This window comes from Silurus meridionalis, chromosome 7, assembly GCF_014805685.1.
Source record: "Silurus meridionalis isolate SWU-2019-XX chromosome 7, ASM1480568v1, whole genome shotgun sequence".
Classification (NCBI taxonomy): Eukaryota; Metazoa; Chordata; class Actinopteri; order Siluriformes; family Siluridae; genus Silurus; species Silurus meridionalis.
This window is the reverse complement of record NC_060890.1, coordinates 11363904-11382323: the sequence shown is the minus strand read 5'-3', so window position 1 is coordinate 11382323 and position 18420 is coordinate 11363904. Positions and strand designations below refer to the sequence as shown.

At 38.2% G+C, this 18420-nt stretch overlaps 1 protein-coding gene across 1 annotated transcript in view; it reads left to right on the top strand.

Moving 5' to 3' along the window:
* Positions 1-18420, top strand: part of snx29 (sorting nexin 29) — a 77487-nt gene that overhangs the window by 1582 nt on the left and 57485 nt on the right. The window contains exons 3-15 of the mRNA XM_046853665.1: positions 2483-2547; positions 3574-3626; positions 3933-4057; positions 5775-5955; positions 6128-6198; positions 7525-7779; positions 7960-8311; positions 8433-8557; positions 8746-8842; positions 8927-9009; positions 14004-14067; positions 14362-14490; positions 18107-18192. Coding sequence (XP_046709621.1) covers positions 2483-2547; positions 3574-3626; positions 3933-4057; positions 5775-5955; positions 6128-6198; positions 7525-7779; positions 7960-8311; positions 8433-8557; positions 8746-8842; positions 8927-9009; positions 14004-14067; positions 14362-14490; positions 18107-18192 — 1686 coding nt within the window. The remainder of the gene's footprint in view (positions 1-2482; positions 2548-3573; positions 3627-3932; positions 4058-5774; positions 5956-6127; positions 6199-7524; positions 7780-7959; positions 8312-8432; positions 8558-8745; positions 8843-8926; positions 9010-14003; positions 14068-14361; positions 14491-18106; positions 18193-18420) is intronic.

Genomic DNA, 18420 nt, shown 5'->3' with positions numbered 1-18420 from the left:
AAACCATTACTTTGGAAGAACAACAAGCAGAATAGACTTGGGCCAGGAAACATGAAGAATGCCTGAGATCAGTGGAAAACTGTTCTTTGGTCTGATGAGATTTTTGGTTGTGATGAGTCTTTGTTAGATGGACAGAGGGTAAATGGACAGTTCTTGAAAGTGTGGTTTTCACTGTGAAGCATGTGATGGTGTGCTGAGGAGGTGTGATGGTGTGGGGGTGCTTTCCTGGTGACACTGTTGGTAATGTAGTCAAAATGGAAGGCACACTTAAACAGCATGGTGACCACGGCATTTTGCAGTGAAATGCGATCCCACCTGTTTTGCTCTTAGTGGGACCATAATTTGTTTTCCAACAGGACAATGACCTCAAACACACCTCTAAGTTATGTAAATAGCTATTTGTTCAAGAAGAAGAGTTTCAAAATCACCTGATCTAAATCCAGTTGACTGGTTTGGGATGAGTTGGACTGGAGAGTGATGGAAAAGCAGCCAACAATCACTCAACATGGGTAAATGTGAATTCACATGCATTTTGGTTTACTCCTGGGGTCTGTTCTGTTAAAAAAAAAAAAAAAAAAAAAAAAAAAAAATTTTGGAAATGTCTTTATTAAGAACAACATTAGTATAAATAAAGCAAATCATCTAAATAAAACTTTTGATGCATTTGTAAATGATTTAAGGCATAAAATCCATCTTGATTGTTTCAGTTAATGTTTGTGAAGGGATTTGAGATTTTATTAAAAAAACACGTGCAGTAATTAGTTTGTATTTTCTCATATTTTACACTTTTTCATCCAATTTGACTGTCAGTTTCAGACCCCTCCCCCATTCTGTCACATCAACAGCTGCCAGCCTTTCTCTGAAATTCCTGAAATCCTTTGCTGGTCATGCCACTTCACATGGCTCTCTAACAAACCTGAAGAGGCTCACTCTCATCCACTAACCAATCAAGATGCCCTTGATTAATGTGTTATTCTGAGCGAGAGAGAGAGAGAGAGAGAAAGAGAAAACAAACATCACTCTCTTCCAGAAAGCAGTTTTTCTTCTCTGTACTCCCTCCCTTATTATATTTTCCTGTCTCCTGAGTGAAGGGTGAAATCTTTTCCGATTATAAGGCTTATATTTGATCTCTGCTGCATTGCTTCGGAGCAGTGGTAAAGCGATGAACAGTTACAGTAACATGTAGCCACATAATACATGATACGACTCCGAGAAATGACTTGTATATATAGAACATAATTTGTCCAAAGAAAAGTTTGTTTTGTCTCATTTATTTGATAAAACTTCGCTCTTCTCCCTTTGCCTTAACAGCTACACTAATTCATTTAGGTAAAGATTTCACAAGTGTTTTGAATCTGTTATTAAAAAAAAAATCTAGTTTTATTTACAGTGTGGGCTGATGTCAGGCAGTTCTGAAGGACGGTCAGTGTGTATAAGTGTTTTATCATCTTCACACACAGATTTAACTCTGTGTACTCTTCTGGTCCTCCTGGAACAAGTAAACAATTCGGATGCTGTTATGTGTCTGGGGGAACAGCCTTTTCACACTGCTGCCATTTTTAAAATGCAACTGAAATCAGTACACAGTTTATTCAGTCTTAAATATTTTTAGCTGGTGTATTAAAACAAAAAAGGAATTTTTCATATTGGGTCATTTTCGGGTTTATGACGGGGCCAGCCCCTAAAACTAGATGAAGATGGGTGACTACATTGCATTTCCCCCCTGACTAATTCCCATGATAATTAAAAAGTTTAAGTGAGTCTCAGTTTTGTGTTCTTCTTTTTTTTAATCTGTCAGAGTTCACTAAAAAAGTACTTCTGCCTGACTGATGAGGTGCGCTCATGACATTCTGATCAGCTGAGATAACTCTAGCTGATTATTGAGTAATTGTACATGTTACATCTTTTGTGTTTTTGATTCAAATCTGTCAGTTCTCTTTAAATTTCAGTACTCAGATAATACTGGAAGATTTCCTGTTTTTTTTGTCATGTTTAAAACATTGAAGCTGCATCCTTTTTACATCCTTACTCAAATCCAAATCTGTTTTTAGAGGCAAAGAAGCTGTTAGAATCACCTTGTTTGCAAATTCAGTAAACCGAAGAGAGAGAAGCAATTATTAGTCGATTATAATTGTCTTTGGTGGCATATTTTACATTCGCACAGACCAAAATTAAACAATTAGAATAAATCATGATACCATATCAGATTTAAACATATGACATTTTCTTTTGTATATAGGAAGTGATGAGGCATGGATAAATGTGAAGATGTGGAAGTTCTATTGAGCAGATACTTCTGCCTATAACAAGGAATCTGTATAATATAAAGCTGTCAACTTCTCTAATCCTCAATAAAAAGTCTGTAACAAACAGATGTAATAATGTACTAGTGACATGTTTATATGCTTTGTGCCTTATTTGGCTCTGCTTCTGTAAGAAAAGTGAATATTGCAGTAATATGTTAAATGTTTGGATATTTTAGGCACACAACAGCATGACCTGAAAAGACAAAACCTTTTGGAAAGATTGCTCGATGCAGTCAAACAGGTACAGTATCTCAAACCCCTGCGGTCTGATATATATTTCAATTTCAATTTCTATACAGCAAACTGGGACTTAATGTAAAATGGAATGTAAAAAAAAAAAAATCTTCTATTCACGTGTGCTCAAATCTTTGTCCATGTAGTGTTTGTTTAGTGGTTCTGTCACTTCATATACTGGATAAATATAAAAAGATGACCATGGTGGATATTGCTATCATTATTATGGTTATTCAATAACTAAAGGTGTTAATATAAACTCCAGTAACTTAAAAACGAGTTAAAATAATGTTAATTTATTTGTTTTACTAAACCAACTGCTGGGTTGTTCAAATCAAGGTTTTAATTATTTTCACATTGTATAAAAGTATTGATTGTATATTACATTATTACTTATTATAACTAGTAATAAGTATTATTATAACTCATTACTAATAAAGATATCTTTATAAATTATTAACTTATACTATAAGACATGATAGACTGTGATTATCATTAGCAGAGTGAATACAGGCTGCAGTGTATAAACATTACTGTAAGTAAGAAAGTAAACATAATCAAGAAGAAAATACTCTTGGCTTCAGAATATAGCAATAATATAGTAATGTGCCTTAAAAAAATGATCTCAACTTGTTCATGAACAGAATTAACTTCACTAAACGTATTCTTTTTTTCACCTACTTGCATTCAAAAGGTTGAGTTTAAAGGATGAATTAAGTCGGTTTCGAAACTTCTGTTTCTTCAGTACATTAGAATGTAAGGACGGTGGCATATGCACACGTGCTTGTATGTATAACTTGTGTGACTATAAACCTTTCAAAAAATATCGCTTTGATGTTATGCTTCTTTTTATATATTGAAAAAAAAAAAAAAAAAAAATATATACATATATATCTAAAATATATATAAAAATATAATTTTTATACTTATATATAATTGTATATAATTGTATATAATTGTATATATATATATATATATATATATATATATATATATATATATATATATATATATATAATTTTTTTTTTTATAGTGCCAAATTCGCTTTGGTGGAAGGAAGGAGATTGCCTCAGACTCTGACAGCAGGTTTGATGAACTTGAATGAATATGTTGTAAATGTATTTTTCAATCATTAGATTTTAACATGCAGGGTTTGCCTCAGAAGCACTGTGTTCTGGTGAATCCTGTTATCTATTGTTTTTTACTTTGTCCAGCATTGTCTGCTTTATCGCATACAATTGCTTGTCTTTGACTTGTCTATGATTAGCATTTTCATTATTTTGCCTGATAGGCCGTTATTGCACATTTTTCATTGCTTCATTTTTGGCTTCACTGTTTTTGTGAGTCATCTGTTCCTGACTGCTCTGTGTGTGTGTGTGATTGTGGTTTCAGGGTCATATGCCTGTGTGCCCAGTTTGAGGCTGTACTTCAGCATGGACTGAGGAAGAGTCGAGGCCTGGCCCTTACTGCTGCGGCTATAAAGCAGGTTGCTGGCTTCATCAGCAGTACAGAAGGAGGTAGACACTCTCCAGACCTGACCCTCATCTTTTACTGATGTTTACCACATCCTCTGGTTAATATTTTAAGTAGATTACAGAGAAGTAACATTTGAAAAAAAAAATTTCATGAGTAACCTGAAACCTCAGCAAAAGTTCACTAAATGAACTGGCAATATACATTTACCATGTGAACCTGGGATGCCCTGGTGCCTTAGTAACCGAGAGGATCTACAGAGCTGCGAGTATTCTACAGAGGAAGCAGATGCTTCAGAGGTCTCATACAGGGAAAGCAGGTGCTGAGGGTGTTTCTGAAACCAGATGGCTATACAATAAGAGTCTTGAAAAGGGCAAAAAAGAGAAACAGGCCATCTTTGAGGTTTACTACCAACACCTGCTGTGGTTTAGAGTTTTTAAAAAGCAACAGGGAGAGTAAGAATGATACTATTTGTTAATGCACCGTTTGCTAAGAGTGATTAAGAGATTAGTTGCAGAGGTAAATTTGCTTGACAGACTCAATTGGAAATCACACAGTTGGCTAGTCATTATTAAGAGTGCTATTGAGATCTAATTGGAGAGTCACATATTTGGGTTCCTCTGTTTCCTTTATACAGTTTTGGGAAATTTGATGAGTAATTGAAGATTAGTTTTTAGGGCGGCGACAGAGAAAAGTGAAGCATGCCAAGAAACGATAATAAGAATCATATGCAGATTTGATCGGATGGCAAAATAATTATTGCAAGCTGTTAAGACCTTTTAAAACGAATTTTTAATTTTTATGTTGTTTCATTTTTTTATTTATTAATTTTTTTTTTAAGTGACACTACTGTTTGTGTATTGTAGATGTACTTAGGTTTTGTTTTTAGAAACCTTGTAGATCCCAGGAGATTTCAGCAGGTTGTTGCACATTTCCCAGGGTCCTCATTTTTGACTTCTGTTTTCATTGTTTTTCACGGATTTCAATTTAAGTAGAAACTGTTTGATAAATTACGTATCTATACTTCTTCAAATAAAACCAATAATATAAAAGTGATAATAACCTTCTAAATAAACCCTATTGTAACCAATCAAATTAGGAACAAAACATTACCTACAGCTTTCCTTGTGTAGTTTCTATGGGTTTGTTTTAATATCACACTGTACAACTTACTACATATAAATTCACCGTTTTGTGTTTCGACATTCTGTTTAAATGGCCATTGACCTACTGCTGTGCACGGGGAACGTTTCTTCACTGTTCCCCTACGGTTCTCTCTCTTATTTTAAATATTTGCTTCTACTATCAAGCTCTGCACCTGTGGTCCTCCCGTGTCTGGGGGGTTTCTTTTCAGGTTGATTAGTTTCCCCCCAGCTATCCATCACACACTGAGTGGTGTATTGGTGTGATTTTATTAGTATGATTTTATTCAGACTCATTTGACCAACAGTTTTATACGCCAAGAGAAGCCAGTACAAGAGAAGCAGTATACAATACAAACATATGGCTGAGCAGTTCTGAGTAGTGACTCGGGCGGATATCTGTTGCCTGTTTCCAGTCAGTCACACGCATCTTAAATGCAGAGTTTCCAGCATGCCATTTATGTTTGTTGTAGTTTGATGCTGAGTCAAGTAGAATATTTGTAGCAAGCTTAGCATTAACTGCAGTATGTGTGCAATCGTTTAAACTGCATTTCTGCTGAAGCAGAAATCCCAGATGAAAATGGATGATGTGTAACAGAGCTGTGTGATGGTTTTGCAGATCTGACATTCTGGTTCTACGTGAAAGAGCATCTGAATCGCCATGAACTGCAGCGTTTCTACTCTCTAAGGAACATCTGGTCTGAGCTGGGACGAGGCAGGGCTTGGCTGCGCTGTGCCCTCAACGAGCACTCTCTGGAGCGCTACCTTCACATGCTGCTGGCTGACCGCTCTCGGCTAAGGTACACCTCTGATTCACACTGCTGTTTTATTCACATTCAGGACTGATGTATTTTTTGCTTTGAATGCGGTTCAATCAAAATATTTTGGGGTATTGAACGCTTATTTTCTAACCCTGTTTGAGTAAATAGTCATGAAAGTTACAAAACATGTCAGATCCTTCATGTTTTTCAGTGCATTCTATGAAGAGTGGGCTTTTATCCTTGATGAGGAGAGAGCCAGTATGCTTCCCACTATGGCTGCAGGTTAGTAGATTGGTTTACTGTAAGCTGATAGTGTGAATATGTTCATTTTTCACTTTGGAAATCAACATTAAAAAGCTGTTTTCAAAGCTTTTTTTTAATTTAAAAATCAAATAGGTTGCTTAAGACCACATAATTTTTATATAGTGTCTTTTAAGTGTTTGTATAAATTGTGTTGCAGTTGAATTATGGATGAATATAATATTAATGACTGGAAAGAAAGCATTTATACATTGAGTCAAATATGACCAGGCCCTGGGACAAAAAGAACTACCCGCATTTAAAAGGAGGAGCACCTCAGGAGGAGCTTGTGGTAAATAATTAATTGTAACAAATGAGTTGCTTTACTGGAAGGTTTACCCACCTATAGAAGATTCACCGTTTTGCCGTCATCTTGTGGTTTTCAGCTCTATCATGTTTGCCACTTTTGAGTATTGTGGGCTTTATTAAGTGTATATCAACTAAAAAAAACAAAACTTTAAAAAATTTGTTTTAGTTTGACTAATCAAAGCATTTATATAAAACCGTTAAAGAAGAGAACTGCATCTGCAAAGCCAACAGCGTTGTAGACGACCCCACAAACCCCTCACACACACTTTTCACTCTTCTACCATCAGGGAAGCAGTTTCGAAACATTCGGGCCTCACATCCAGACTGTGCAACAGTTTTTTCCCTTAAGCCATCAGGGTCCTCAACACACAGAACTGAACTGAAACTCACTCACACACACACACACACACACACACACACACACACACACACACACACATACTCATTTCACACATCCATCCATGTCTTCAGTACCAGCCATATTATATTTTTTTATTATTACACAACTGTTTACATGCTGTTTTTTGCACATCCATTTGGCTGCTGCTATTGCTGTTTTGCACAACCTTCTATGTTTACATTTTGTGTTTATTAACAAGTACACTCCTGTATCCAATTCTCTCTTACACACCCTGCACTGTATAAAACACAGTAGGTTTACTGGCGGCATTGTTTTGTGTATTTGTCATACACTGTCTTGTGTTGTCTTTTGCACTGTCTTGTCTTTGCACTGTTTGCACCAGGTTGCACACGATGCACTTTATGTGGCGAGGACACTTACTAGTCCTTGGCTCTGTGTTTTCTTCTTATGTAGTTTTATGTTGTTAAATGTAGCACCAGGGTTCTGGAGGAACGTTGTCTCATTTCGCTGTGTACTGCGTCAGCTATATATGGTTGAAATGACAATAAAAGCTTTTTGACTTGAGAAATGAGCTTTTCTTTGTCTATTATTCAAGAGCATCATTTCACTTGACAGTTCTCTTCTCTTTGTGCTGGCAGGACTGAACTCCATCTTGTTTGCCATAAACATTGACAACACAGATCTGAATGGGCAGCAACGCACAGGACCGTCTGTCTCGCTTCTGCTGAAAGAGTCCACACAGGGCATGAGCAGTCTATGGAAGGAGTCGGCGCAGGGAGTCAGCACCCTGCTCAGAGAGATTGGCACTGCCACAGCTGTGGTGCCTGGTTTTGCACCACGCTCAGACTGCCCCTCTGACCCCCTGCCTGTCCTGCCCCGAAGCACTTCCGCAGGTACAGCGGAGAGTAAACGTTATATAACAGCTCCCTTTTTAATATTTGTTATTAACTCCCTTTCTGGTCAGTATGTAGACTAAAATAAGGTTTGTTTCTTGGTAATTCTCCGAATTAGAATTACTGTGCAGCAGTTAAAACATTCAAAGCTTCCTGGTTTCTGTTCCCTTTGCTTTTTAGACTCTGGTTTGAGGAAGGAGCGCAGGAGGAAGAAGAAAATCACTAACATCATTTCATTTGATGATGATTTGGATGCGGGCGCAGAGGATGAAGATGAGGGATGTGGGGGCATCGGAACGAGTCTGAGGAAGGGTACAACGGGAGACGTGAACTCTGAGGACGCTTGTGAGTCGTCCCCTTTACAGAACGGCCTGCCTGAGCCAGAGCATGGAATCATTAATTGGGCTGAAAGTCCTCCACAGAATGGGGTTCTTCTCGACACTAAAAGCATTGACCATGAGGAAGACGAGGATGAGGATTTTTATGGAAAGAGTCGACCAGTGCTTCAGGAAGAGCATGGAAATGAGGAACAGTGTGTTCATGTTCATATACTATGTTTTTTTTTTTTTTTTTAACCCAAGTTCACCATCAATTATTTAATAATAATATGGCAGGTGATAACACAAATCATTAAGAATTATTTATACACACAGGGTTGTAATTGGAAGTTTGTCCAGTGTTTCAACTTGGAGCCCCAGGCCTATAATCACAGATGCTGATAACGACAGCTCAGACATCCTTATCCCTGTTACTACAGCAGAGACCCACAGCTTAAAAGGTCAGTACATCCGCTCTAGTTAGTCTACTATTTATTAACACTCCTTTTCAAGCACTATTTAAATCTGCATTAAATGCTTTATTCTTCATAAATATGGATCTTATTCGTAGCTCACATTCTAAACTGGGACTAGTGAAATTAACTTGAAGAACTAACTCGGAGATCTGCTTTTTTTTTTTTACTTTCAGTTGACGACTCTGTTGAGACGATAGGATTTCATGAGCAAACAGAAAGCTCAAGTCCAACCACTGACACCGAAAAACCAAAAGCTGAGGTCGAGTTCAGGTAGCACTTCTGCTTTGTTCATCTTAGTAAATTAATGCTTGAAAGCTGTTTATTAACTGCAATAAGTCCTTTTTTCTCTTTCAGCATGGAATCCAGCTTGTTGAGCCAGAATACCTCTGTAAGCAGTATAGTGATCAGTCCTAGCCTGCCTGACTCTATGACTATGGGTGAGGATATTTATGCTTTTTTTTGCATGATATACACGACCAGAGACATTAATGTTGTTTACTGGCTAATAGGGTTGTATGATATGAACACACATTGCACATTGCCATAATATTAATATATATTATAGCAGCAAAGGTTTACGTTTTAATTATTTGAGTAAAATATTTCCTTTTGCAGCACAGTGTTATGATAAAGCTCTCCAGGATTGTTAAAGATGCTTGTATACAACATGTACAAGTGGTTTCTTATCATTTTAAATGTTGCATATTGGTGTTTCAATGTAAATCACAATGAGGTGTGCTGTAGAAACATGATGCAAAGCACTTTGCCCTGTCGTCTCTCCAGTAACATACATGCTGTTTCAAAGTGCTGACATGGCGACTCTTTTATAAATGCCACATAAGCATTTTCACACAATAAGCTTGATCATATCGCATATTCCACACCTTTCTTCCTCAAATAGCAACACTGTTTGTATCTAGTTAGTAGTGGTTTTAGAATATGTGTAATGTCCACCATGCAACTGGTTGGGAATGAGTTACTATAGAAACAGTAACTTGTTAGACAGAAAACATTCGTATAAATGAAATATTGTTTGAATTACAGCTGGAACAGTTTTTAGAATGTCTGTTCAATTCATCAACACCATCTAACCAACCAGAGCAGATAATCCAAATGCGGTGGTGGTGATGTCCAGCTGTACCATTTTGTCAGTGATTCACCTGCTCAAAATCACATGCATGCTTTTGTTCCAGCTGCTGTAACTGTTAATCATGTATTAATACACCAGTTGTTGGCCGATCTGCTTAAGGAAAAACTGAATTGACGTGATGTCTTACTGGGCTTAATGAGTTATGAGTAACATCAGGGCTGATTTGTTGTGGAAAGAAAAATCCTGATGTTTGTTTTTGAGGACTGGCCAAGACTTGACATTTTATCCTAATGAAATCGGATTATATTTCTCTAAACATAAACAACTCTATTAATCTGTTTTTTTGGTGTTTCCAGTTTAGATTTTGATTTAAGCCTGTTGTGTTTCATCCTTATCTGATTGCACGCCTTTCTCCAGTGGAGGGCACTGTTGATCCAGAGCAGTACCTCAGCAACTTTGTGCTGATGGATAAAAACAAAACAAAAAAACCACAAAAAAACAACAAAACAAAAAACAGTACACTGAGAACCCAGAGATTAGATTTGAACTGGAATAAAATACATTAACTACAGCACAACACAAAGCATTGAAATGTGCATAATTGGTTAATGTCTATAAATGCATTCATTCAGTTTCCCACTAAGTAGAAAAAGAACACTGAGGTACTAGAACCTGCTCTGTCTATGTGTAAGAAATCCACACCTTGTGTGTTTACCTTGTTATTATCGCACCCACTTCACATTAAACTAACCACAAATGCACAGGAGCTTCCTTGTTGTTAGTAATAGGATGTCTCTCTGGAAACATGTAAAGCTTAAAAAAACCCACAACAAATCACGGTTGTGTAATGGCAAATAGAAAAAATTCGGACCGTCTCTTTCGCTTGGCTTTTGGTGCATCTCTTGGTGTGGATACTGCTATTGTGATTACTCATAAATTGTGTGTGGGTGCATGTGTGCTTCTGCGTCCGAGGCACGAAATAGTCACCAGGGTGTGTTTCTCCTCCAGATGGAGGCTCCCGGGAGGAGGCGGGATCATCCACACACACACACACACACACACACACACACACACACACACACACACGCTTGGTTTCTTTCTCATTTATTCTGACCTTGTGTGCACATGCACAGAAATTAATTTTAAACATTTTTTGTTGTCTTTTTCTGTTGGTGGGGACAATTTGTGAAACTTAGCAATATAGATATTTGTTTTTCGGTTCTGAATGTTGTAAAATCAATCATGTTGACAGTCTGTAGCAGGGATGGGCAAAAGTTTTTGGCTCAGGATCCACATTAGATTCTTGGAGGTAGGTGCTTGGAGATGACATTCACGATTTTCCCTTTTTTGATACACATCAGGCTTCCATATACAATTCTGTCCAACGTACCATTCTCCTGATTAACCCCCATAAATGCATTTTTCTATATACTGGAATGCCCTCAGCACTGTTTAAATCTTTAAATTGGCTTTTTGTTTAGATTTGAGATATGCAATAGACATAAATGTGTATAATTATGGCAGATCTATTACTTTTGTCTGGAAATAAGTAAAGGTAATTGATAAAGGCCGTAACCTGAAACTAAAGTTCTCACGTCAAAACGGATGCCTTTTATGATCGTGTCTTAATTCAGTTTGATTCAGTTTTATTTTTTATAGTGCTTTTGACAATGGACATTGTCCCAAAACAGCTTTACAGAAAGAATTAGGTTATAAAATATGACGTTCATTCATTTATAGATTTAAAAACACATTCTTTCCAACAAAGAAAGTGTAGTATTTGTGACTTTTATGTCGTTTTTGGTTTTTAACAATATCTTCAGTATTACAGGCTGAAATTTAGATCTTCTGCTGTCTAGATTATAAAAAAAAAGCCAAAATCAAGCCTGAACATAAAGTATATATGTATATAGAAAATGAAATGAAATGATGATAATATGCTCCTGTGTGTGCGTCAGCTGTTCCACTTTCTGCGGGCCGCAATCATTCTGTGTAAAAGGATACATTTACATGCGAATGTGGAACTTCTTTGGTAGGTGTATGCTCTGAAATCAAGCTAATACGTGCCTCGTGGAGAGCCGTCGTTTCTCCATGTATGGTCCATGTTTTTAATCATCAAAGTCTTGTTAATTTTATGTTCAGTAAACAGATGATTACTTGGCATCCTCCAGGCCTCGTGAGAGCTTCTTCACAGTGGTCTATGTTAGGGTACAGTACATTCTGATCAGGATTGCAGCCTCTTGAGAAATAATGCAGACTTCTTAAGGGGATCTTGCAGTGGGTTTTTGCTCAATTTTCAAGTTTACTTCCTGTGGAGAAGGCCGGGCATGATTACATAGATGAGTTCCTTCAGAGATTGGTCTCCAGCTCCTGAGATTGGTTTAATGTGAGATCTTTGTTTTGTCAAAATGGGAGCAGCCCTCAGGCACTGTGAGCGCTGAAGCGTAAGACTTCCTCCCGTTTTGCTGCTGATGCAAAGCCTCCTGACTTTACACTTCACTTGGAGCAGAAGTTTTTTTTGTGGTACTACAAATCCTGGCTTCCCAACTTTTTTTAATAACATCTATAATCAAATTTCAGTACACAAATGATTTTTAAAATTTTATTTTGATCCATTTGCTCCCAATTTATTCATTACTACACGCTGCCCACTTCAAGTTGTCTCTTATTGCACGCACGATTCCTCCGAGACATGAACAGCTCTGCAATGACATGCTGCTGCTCATGTGTCACCGCAGAAGACATTAACTGCCTGCTTATGCATGCATGAGCTCATAGACACCTACAAATAGCTAATGGTTCACAAATCATCAGGATGGATTCTTGCATTCAATCTAATCTTTCTCAACCAGCAGGCGAGACTATTAGCGCTCTCTCGGACCTAGATTTCTCTGGCAATTTTTGGGGGTTTGAACCAACAGTCTCCTGATGATAGGTTGAGGGCTTTTGATTGCACTTTTTTTTTCTTCAAGATTATTTTTCACTGACTGCTGGAGTCAGGGGCTTTCTGTGTCGCAGGGCATTCAGGGCCTGCGCTCAGATAAGTTTGATGGAGATGATAACAGGGTGGGAGACCTGTCTGTATGATTTTCTTGACACCTGAGATGCACTGATCCATACAGTTACAGCTAAATCCATGCAGAGGAAAACCGGGCCTATAGTAGGCATGTGCACTGTTGGTTTTTCTATGCTTGCGATTTATCATCAAAAAATCTCAAATAAAAATGGCACAATCATCCAGAACCTGTTGCCTTAAAAAGGAACTGAGCATCTTCATCATTATAGGTCTATAAGTCATTATAGAAGAGTAATATTATTACTATTTGTGCAGTCAGGAACTGCTTGTTGGTAATTGCAATTGTATCTGGATGCTGGGAATTTTCAGGTGATTTATCAAAAGTGTATTTGTAAAATAATCTTTGTAATCAATCAGACCAATCAGATGTCTAATGTTAAAATAGTCTTATGATTGATAATGTCTAATGATTTTAATGCGCAAAGTGCGTGAAAGCGTGTGAAAGCGTTTGAGCGCTACCTGAAGCAGCGCGCGGCGTAGTTAATCATTTTCTAATTACCGTATCCCATTATTTGTAACATTTTAGATTTGACACCTGTTTAATCTTTTTACGTAGAAACTCTTTCTTTTTTACATTTGCCAGGTTTTTTCAGCCAAAATATTTAGGTGACATCCGAATAAAATTAATATAGACCAGGCAAAAATCTACTCAAGTCATTCATACATTGAGAGATTATGATTAATAAACATTCATCATTCTCATTTGATATGACTATGATGATAAATACCCAACACTGACATGCCTTACCTGTCAACAAATCATCACTGCTTTACTTGGACAATCTTCTAGCTGTTTCCTCCTATTATTTTTAGCCTGCTAATGTTCTGGGAGAACACACTCCAGGGTAAAAGAGGCCTCTGAATAAAAGTGTTTAGCAAGAACTCATTGTCTCCTAGTCGGTGTTCAAAGGAAGTCGGTTTTTACACTGAAACCTTCTCGCTGTGCAGCGTTATAAATGTCTTCCCCTTTCAAGTCACCTTCACTTAAAAGAAATTAATGTCTGGCTGGTATTTTAAGCTGCACAAAGTACTCTTTATTATTTCTGTGCGGCTATACAAATGAAAATGTCAGTAGTCTGGAACCGTTTCCATTAATGAAAAGATTTGCATGGGACCCTGAACCTCACCGATATATTGAATATACTGAATATATCTTCTTATTGTCCTTTGGGAAATTGAGCATGTCTCGCATTCAGGGGGAAAATTGTGATGCTCCACTCATGTTTTTATTCTGCTTCTCTTTAAAAATGATTCTTCTCTCGTAGCCGAACTACGTCAAGCTATTGTGGCCATGATGAACAGGAAGGATGAGCTCACTGAGCAGAACACGTGAGTCATTGTTGTTTTCTCTTTGCTGCTCGAGGTTTAAGTGAACAGCTATGATTTCCTCTGTATGTGCATCTTTTGATATTGACATTTTATGTATAAAAAAAGTCACACTAGTGGCTGTAAAGGACACAAAGTTTAAACACAGATGCACACAGATGAAGTATTATTTCAGGTCTAGTACATTTGAACTTTATTTTGTTTTGTTTTGTGTGAGCTGCTGTGAAATGAACATTTGATGTCTGAACCTGTGCTGTATGTGTGTGTGCTGCCTGTGTGTTTGTGCGATGGCTGCAGGTCTCTGCGCAGTCTGCTGGATGGAGAGATGGAACACTCAGCTGGGCTGCGGCTCGAAGTCGACAGTCTGAAGAAGAAACTGGCTGACCTGGAGGAGAGACACACAGCTAAAGTTCAAGCCCTTGGGAGGTAGAAGCACTTTATTGTAGACTTTCAATTCCATGCATAAAGGCCACTTTGCATGTCCTGTTTCCTGATGTTTAAAGTAACTACAAAACTTTTAATGCATTAGGCCAAAATCAGTGCAGCACCTGGCAACCCGTCTTTATGTCCCAATGCTGATCACTCAAGTATAAATTAACATTATGGTGGAATAGAGCACTTGTGGGTCTCTGAAATCTACATAAAAACACAGTAAGTAAGCGGAGCTGCCTGGAGACTAATCAGTTTGGAATCATTCATATGGAGCTTGTAATGACATTTAAACAACATCGTAATTTCTTTGCCAGGCTACTGGACTGGCTTGTAGCATAGCACCTGTCACTGAAATGCAGAAAAAAAGCAGTCCGGCAGAGAGTGAAGCAAATATATTCTCCACAAAACCAAGGGTCAACACCGGGAAGGATACATGATAATGAGTAGAAAAAGAACAATGATGCCTGCAAGGCTTTCTGCAAGAAATAACGATGAAAAGGCTAGGAACTCTACAGGTCTATGCAAACAAGTGATGAAAATGACTGGGTAATAAAGCCCCATGTGCATGATAATCACAACTACGATGTTCTTCTGTAAAACACTAAACAGCAATAGACTGGGAATCTTATCATGGAAAAATGTGGACTGTTGTGCCCACTCATAGTCAAAAATGGTTGTAAGGTTGGAATTAAATCGGCTCCTTCGATGTAAAAACGAATGCATACAATTGTACCCTGCACTTCTTTACCAGGTATGAGGAAAAAAACCCTTCTCATTCATTTCCCTGCTTCCTGCTCGAGGAAGGAACGTGGGTGACTTAATCTTGTCTTATTTTGGCTTCTTCGGTCTCAGTTTTTAGACTCTGAGGCAGAAGGAGCAGTGAAGTCAATCAAAGTGTGTGACTCAAATGAAATCCTGCCAAGTCGATAGAGACTAAAAATAAGGGGACAGCTTGGCCTGCTGCTTAGTGAGAGATCTGTGGATGTGCGCACTCTTGATTCAAACGAGTACAGTGGGCAGTGCTTAAGACGTTGGGCTGTGCACAGCACCAGGCCCTCACGCTCACGCACTCGCACCTCCTCAGCCAGAGTGCTGCTTGCTCTGCTACGACGCTAAACACATGGGTACAGGAACCTGGCCAGGCGGTTTGGGGCCACAGAGCGTGGTCATGATGTGGGTAGGTGGGCCTGGTCTTATCCACATTGTTTTTACCCCGGTTCTTGTGCTTCATTGTAGGAGACGTGCCGGTTGTGCGGGCGTTTCATTAACTTTAGTGTAAAGACATCTCACGCAAATAACACGCAGAGCAAACGAATGAGTGAATTTATTTCGCTCAGCAGGAAAGCCTCTGCGTGGAGCAGGAGGCGGGATCGCCCGGATTTACAATGAAAATGTCACGTCGAAAGAAAAGCACGTTAGCTTTCATATCATTGATGCCTGTTATTCACCTGTCTAATGGCTCAAAGCGATGACTCATTCATAACATCTCACCGTGTAGTAATAATGTTGAGCGTTTTTTCATTTTCTCAACTCGTTCTGCAGTGTACAGGGCACAGAACACGGGCACTGTAGTATTGCACTATATTTGGCTTTGGTTGCGGTTTTCATAGTGACAGCGGTTGAGGATTTCTGACGATCTTCTTTTACCCAATTTCATCACAGCTCTATTAGAGACAGGAGACACATTCAAACTCCTTGCTATAACTACTTCTCCCCTTTTATCAACCTGTGCGGTGGATGCTGTCATGTTGTGCCTCTCATTTTGTTTCATCTCCCTGGTGATGGATGTTAGAATCTAATGCTTTCTGTTATCCTGTTGATCCTCTGGAGGCATTTTGTTGGGGCAGGGTCGCTTGCTGGTGTTTGACTGATGATGACCACAGTGCTATTAAACTCTTCTGCATTCCCAAATTAGGGGGTGATGGGATTCTTTTATGAAAACTGCTTTAAAGGTCATTTTTAATGTGTTCAACATTTGGAATCGGGAATCGTTTTCCATTTCGGGAACCAAAAAACAGCTAGGTAATGAAAGATAGTTTTGAAAGCTGTGCCTTTACCTCTGTCCTGCTGTGCAAATGGTAGCAGCTATAATCATCAGTGCCTGGAAGCCCACAAAATCATTTCATTAATTGATAAAAAAAAAAAAAAAAAAGGTCAGTTCTGACCGTTAGAAAATGAAACGCTAATTACACAGCTGAACTTATAACGTTTAAGTACCACCATGTGAATGTCATGCAATGGGTTTTCTTCATTACTGAAAATTACTATGGTCTTTCAAAAAGAAATACAATAAATGACACGTTCTTTTCATTGATTAAAATGGAATAACTCACTGCAGTTCTGTTAATTATGTCGGTTGTATGTATCGCCTCACTTTAGGCAACAATTTAGCAGTTCTTGAACTCTCATCCTACATTTTCCTCCTGTATTTATATAGATCACAATTTTTTTTTTAACAACTATATATATTTTTTATATCTTTATTTCCCCACATCACAGGGCAGCTTAAGACATTTGGAGGAAAGCAAAATCTGCTGTCCACCATGTACATGAGCTCACAGACCTGCTAATGTCACTTTGATTGACATGGAAAAGATTTTATGAATGACTGTATTTTCTTTTTGTGGTTTCTGGCAATGAACAGCTGTCAGGATTCAATCTCACGATCTTCACATGTAATAAGGTGTACGTTTTATCACCAGCTAATTTTGCCCCGTTTACTTCTTTCTTGATACTAAGAAAAGTGGTGCTTATTAAAGAGCTACTCTTTTTATGGTCTACTCAATCCTGACTGTAAACTCATTAAAGATGTCAGTGTCCCTTTATGTGGCATTTTAATTTCTGTAATATGACATTGTTGGCATGTGCGAACTCAGAGACTTGCCCAAGATGGACAATGGAAAAAGATTGTGGCATACGTGAGGGGTGGAGAGCTCCCCACAGAAGAGCTGCCATTTATTCGCTTTAATTAAATCACACTGGAATTGTGCACAGCTCGCTGGCTTCCAATAACCACGCTGGCCCATCTGAACGCCTCCGGAAATCCTCCATTCTCCTGGCTATTCAGGACCTTAAAATGTGGTGCGATAAGAGAGCTGCAAGAGGCCCTCGGCAAGAATAGGAAAGCTTCTTTTCACATCCTCACAGCCTCAATTGATTATGATTGATTTTTCTCAAACCAGCAGAATCAGCCAAGCTGGGCATAAGCACACACACACACACACGCACACACGCACACACACCTCACCGCCCTAAGGCCACAGTTCTGGAAAGTTACTCACCAGCAGCTGTAAAGCTGTTAAAAGAATTTAATAAGGTTTTTTTTGGGAATGGTGGCTCCATTTACTGTATATACTCATTTAAATGATTTATGCCTAATATTTTATAATAATTTGTCTTGATCACTTCATTCATTTATCTACAATAGAGACTTCTTTGCAAGTTTTGACACAGCTAAATTTATTCTGTTATTATTCTGGAGGTTAGAGCTGTTTATGAGCTCTCATAAAGGGGAAAAAATGGACATCATAAAGAAGAACTTAAAATGCTGGATCATTTTGGGCATACAGGCATGGCTGAGTCAGACACGGCACTTCTGTCTGTTTTGCAGGGAAAATGAGGTGCTGAAGGTCCAGTTGAAGAAATATGTAGGTGCTGTCCAAATGCTGAAGAGAGAAGGCAAACAGAGCATTGACTGTAAGTCCTCATTCATACACTCACGCTGAACTTTTTTCATAAAAACTATGGCAAAAATGGCTGACATCTCAAAGCACTGCAGCTCTCGCTCGAGTTCATTCCCACAACAGAGAAGAGGAGGAAATTTCTTTTGTCATTAACCTATTTTCAGAGCAGGCAAACTTTTTTAACTTGTCCTTCGGGGTTTTTTTTTTTAATAAAGGTTAGTTTTCTGGAGGATGAAAACAT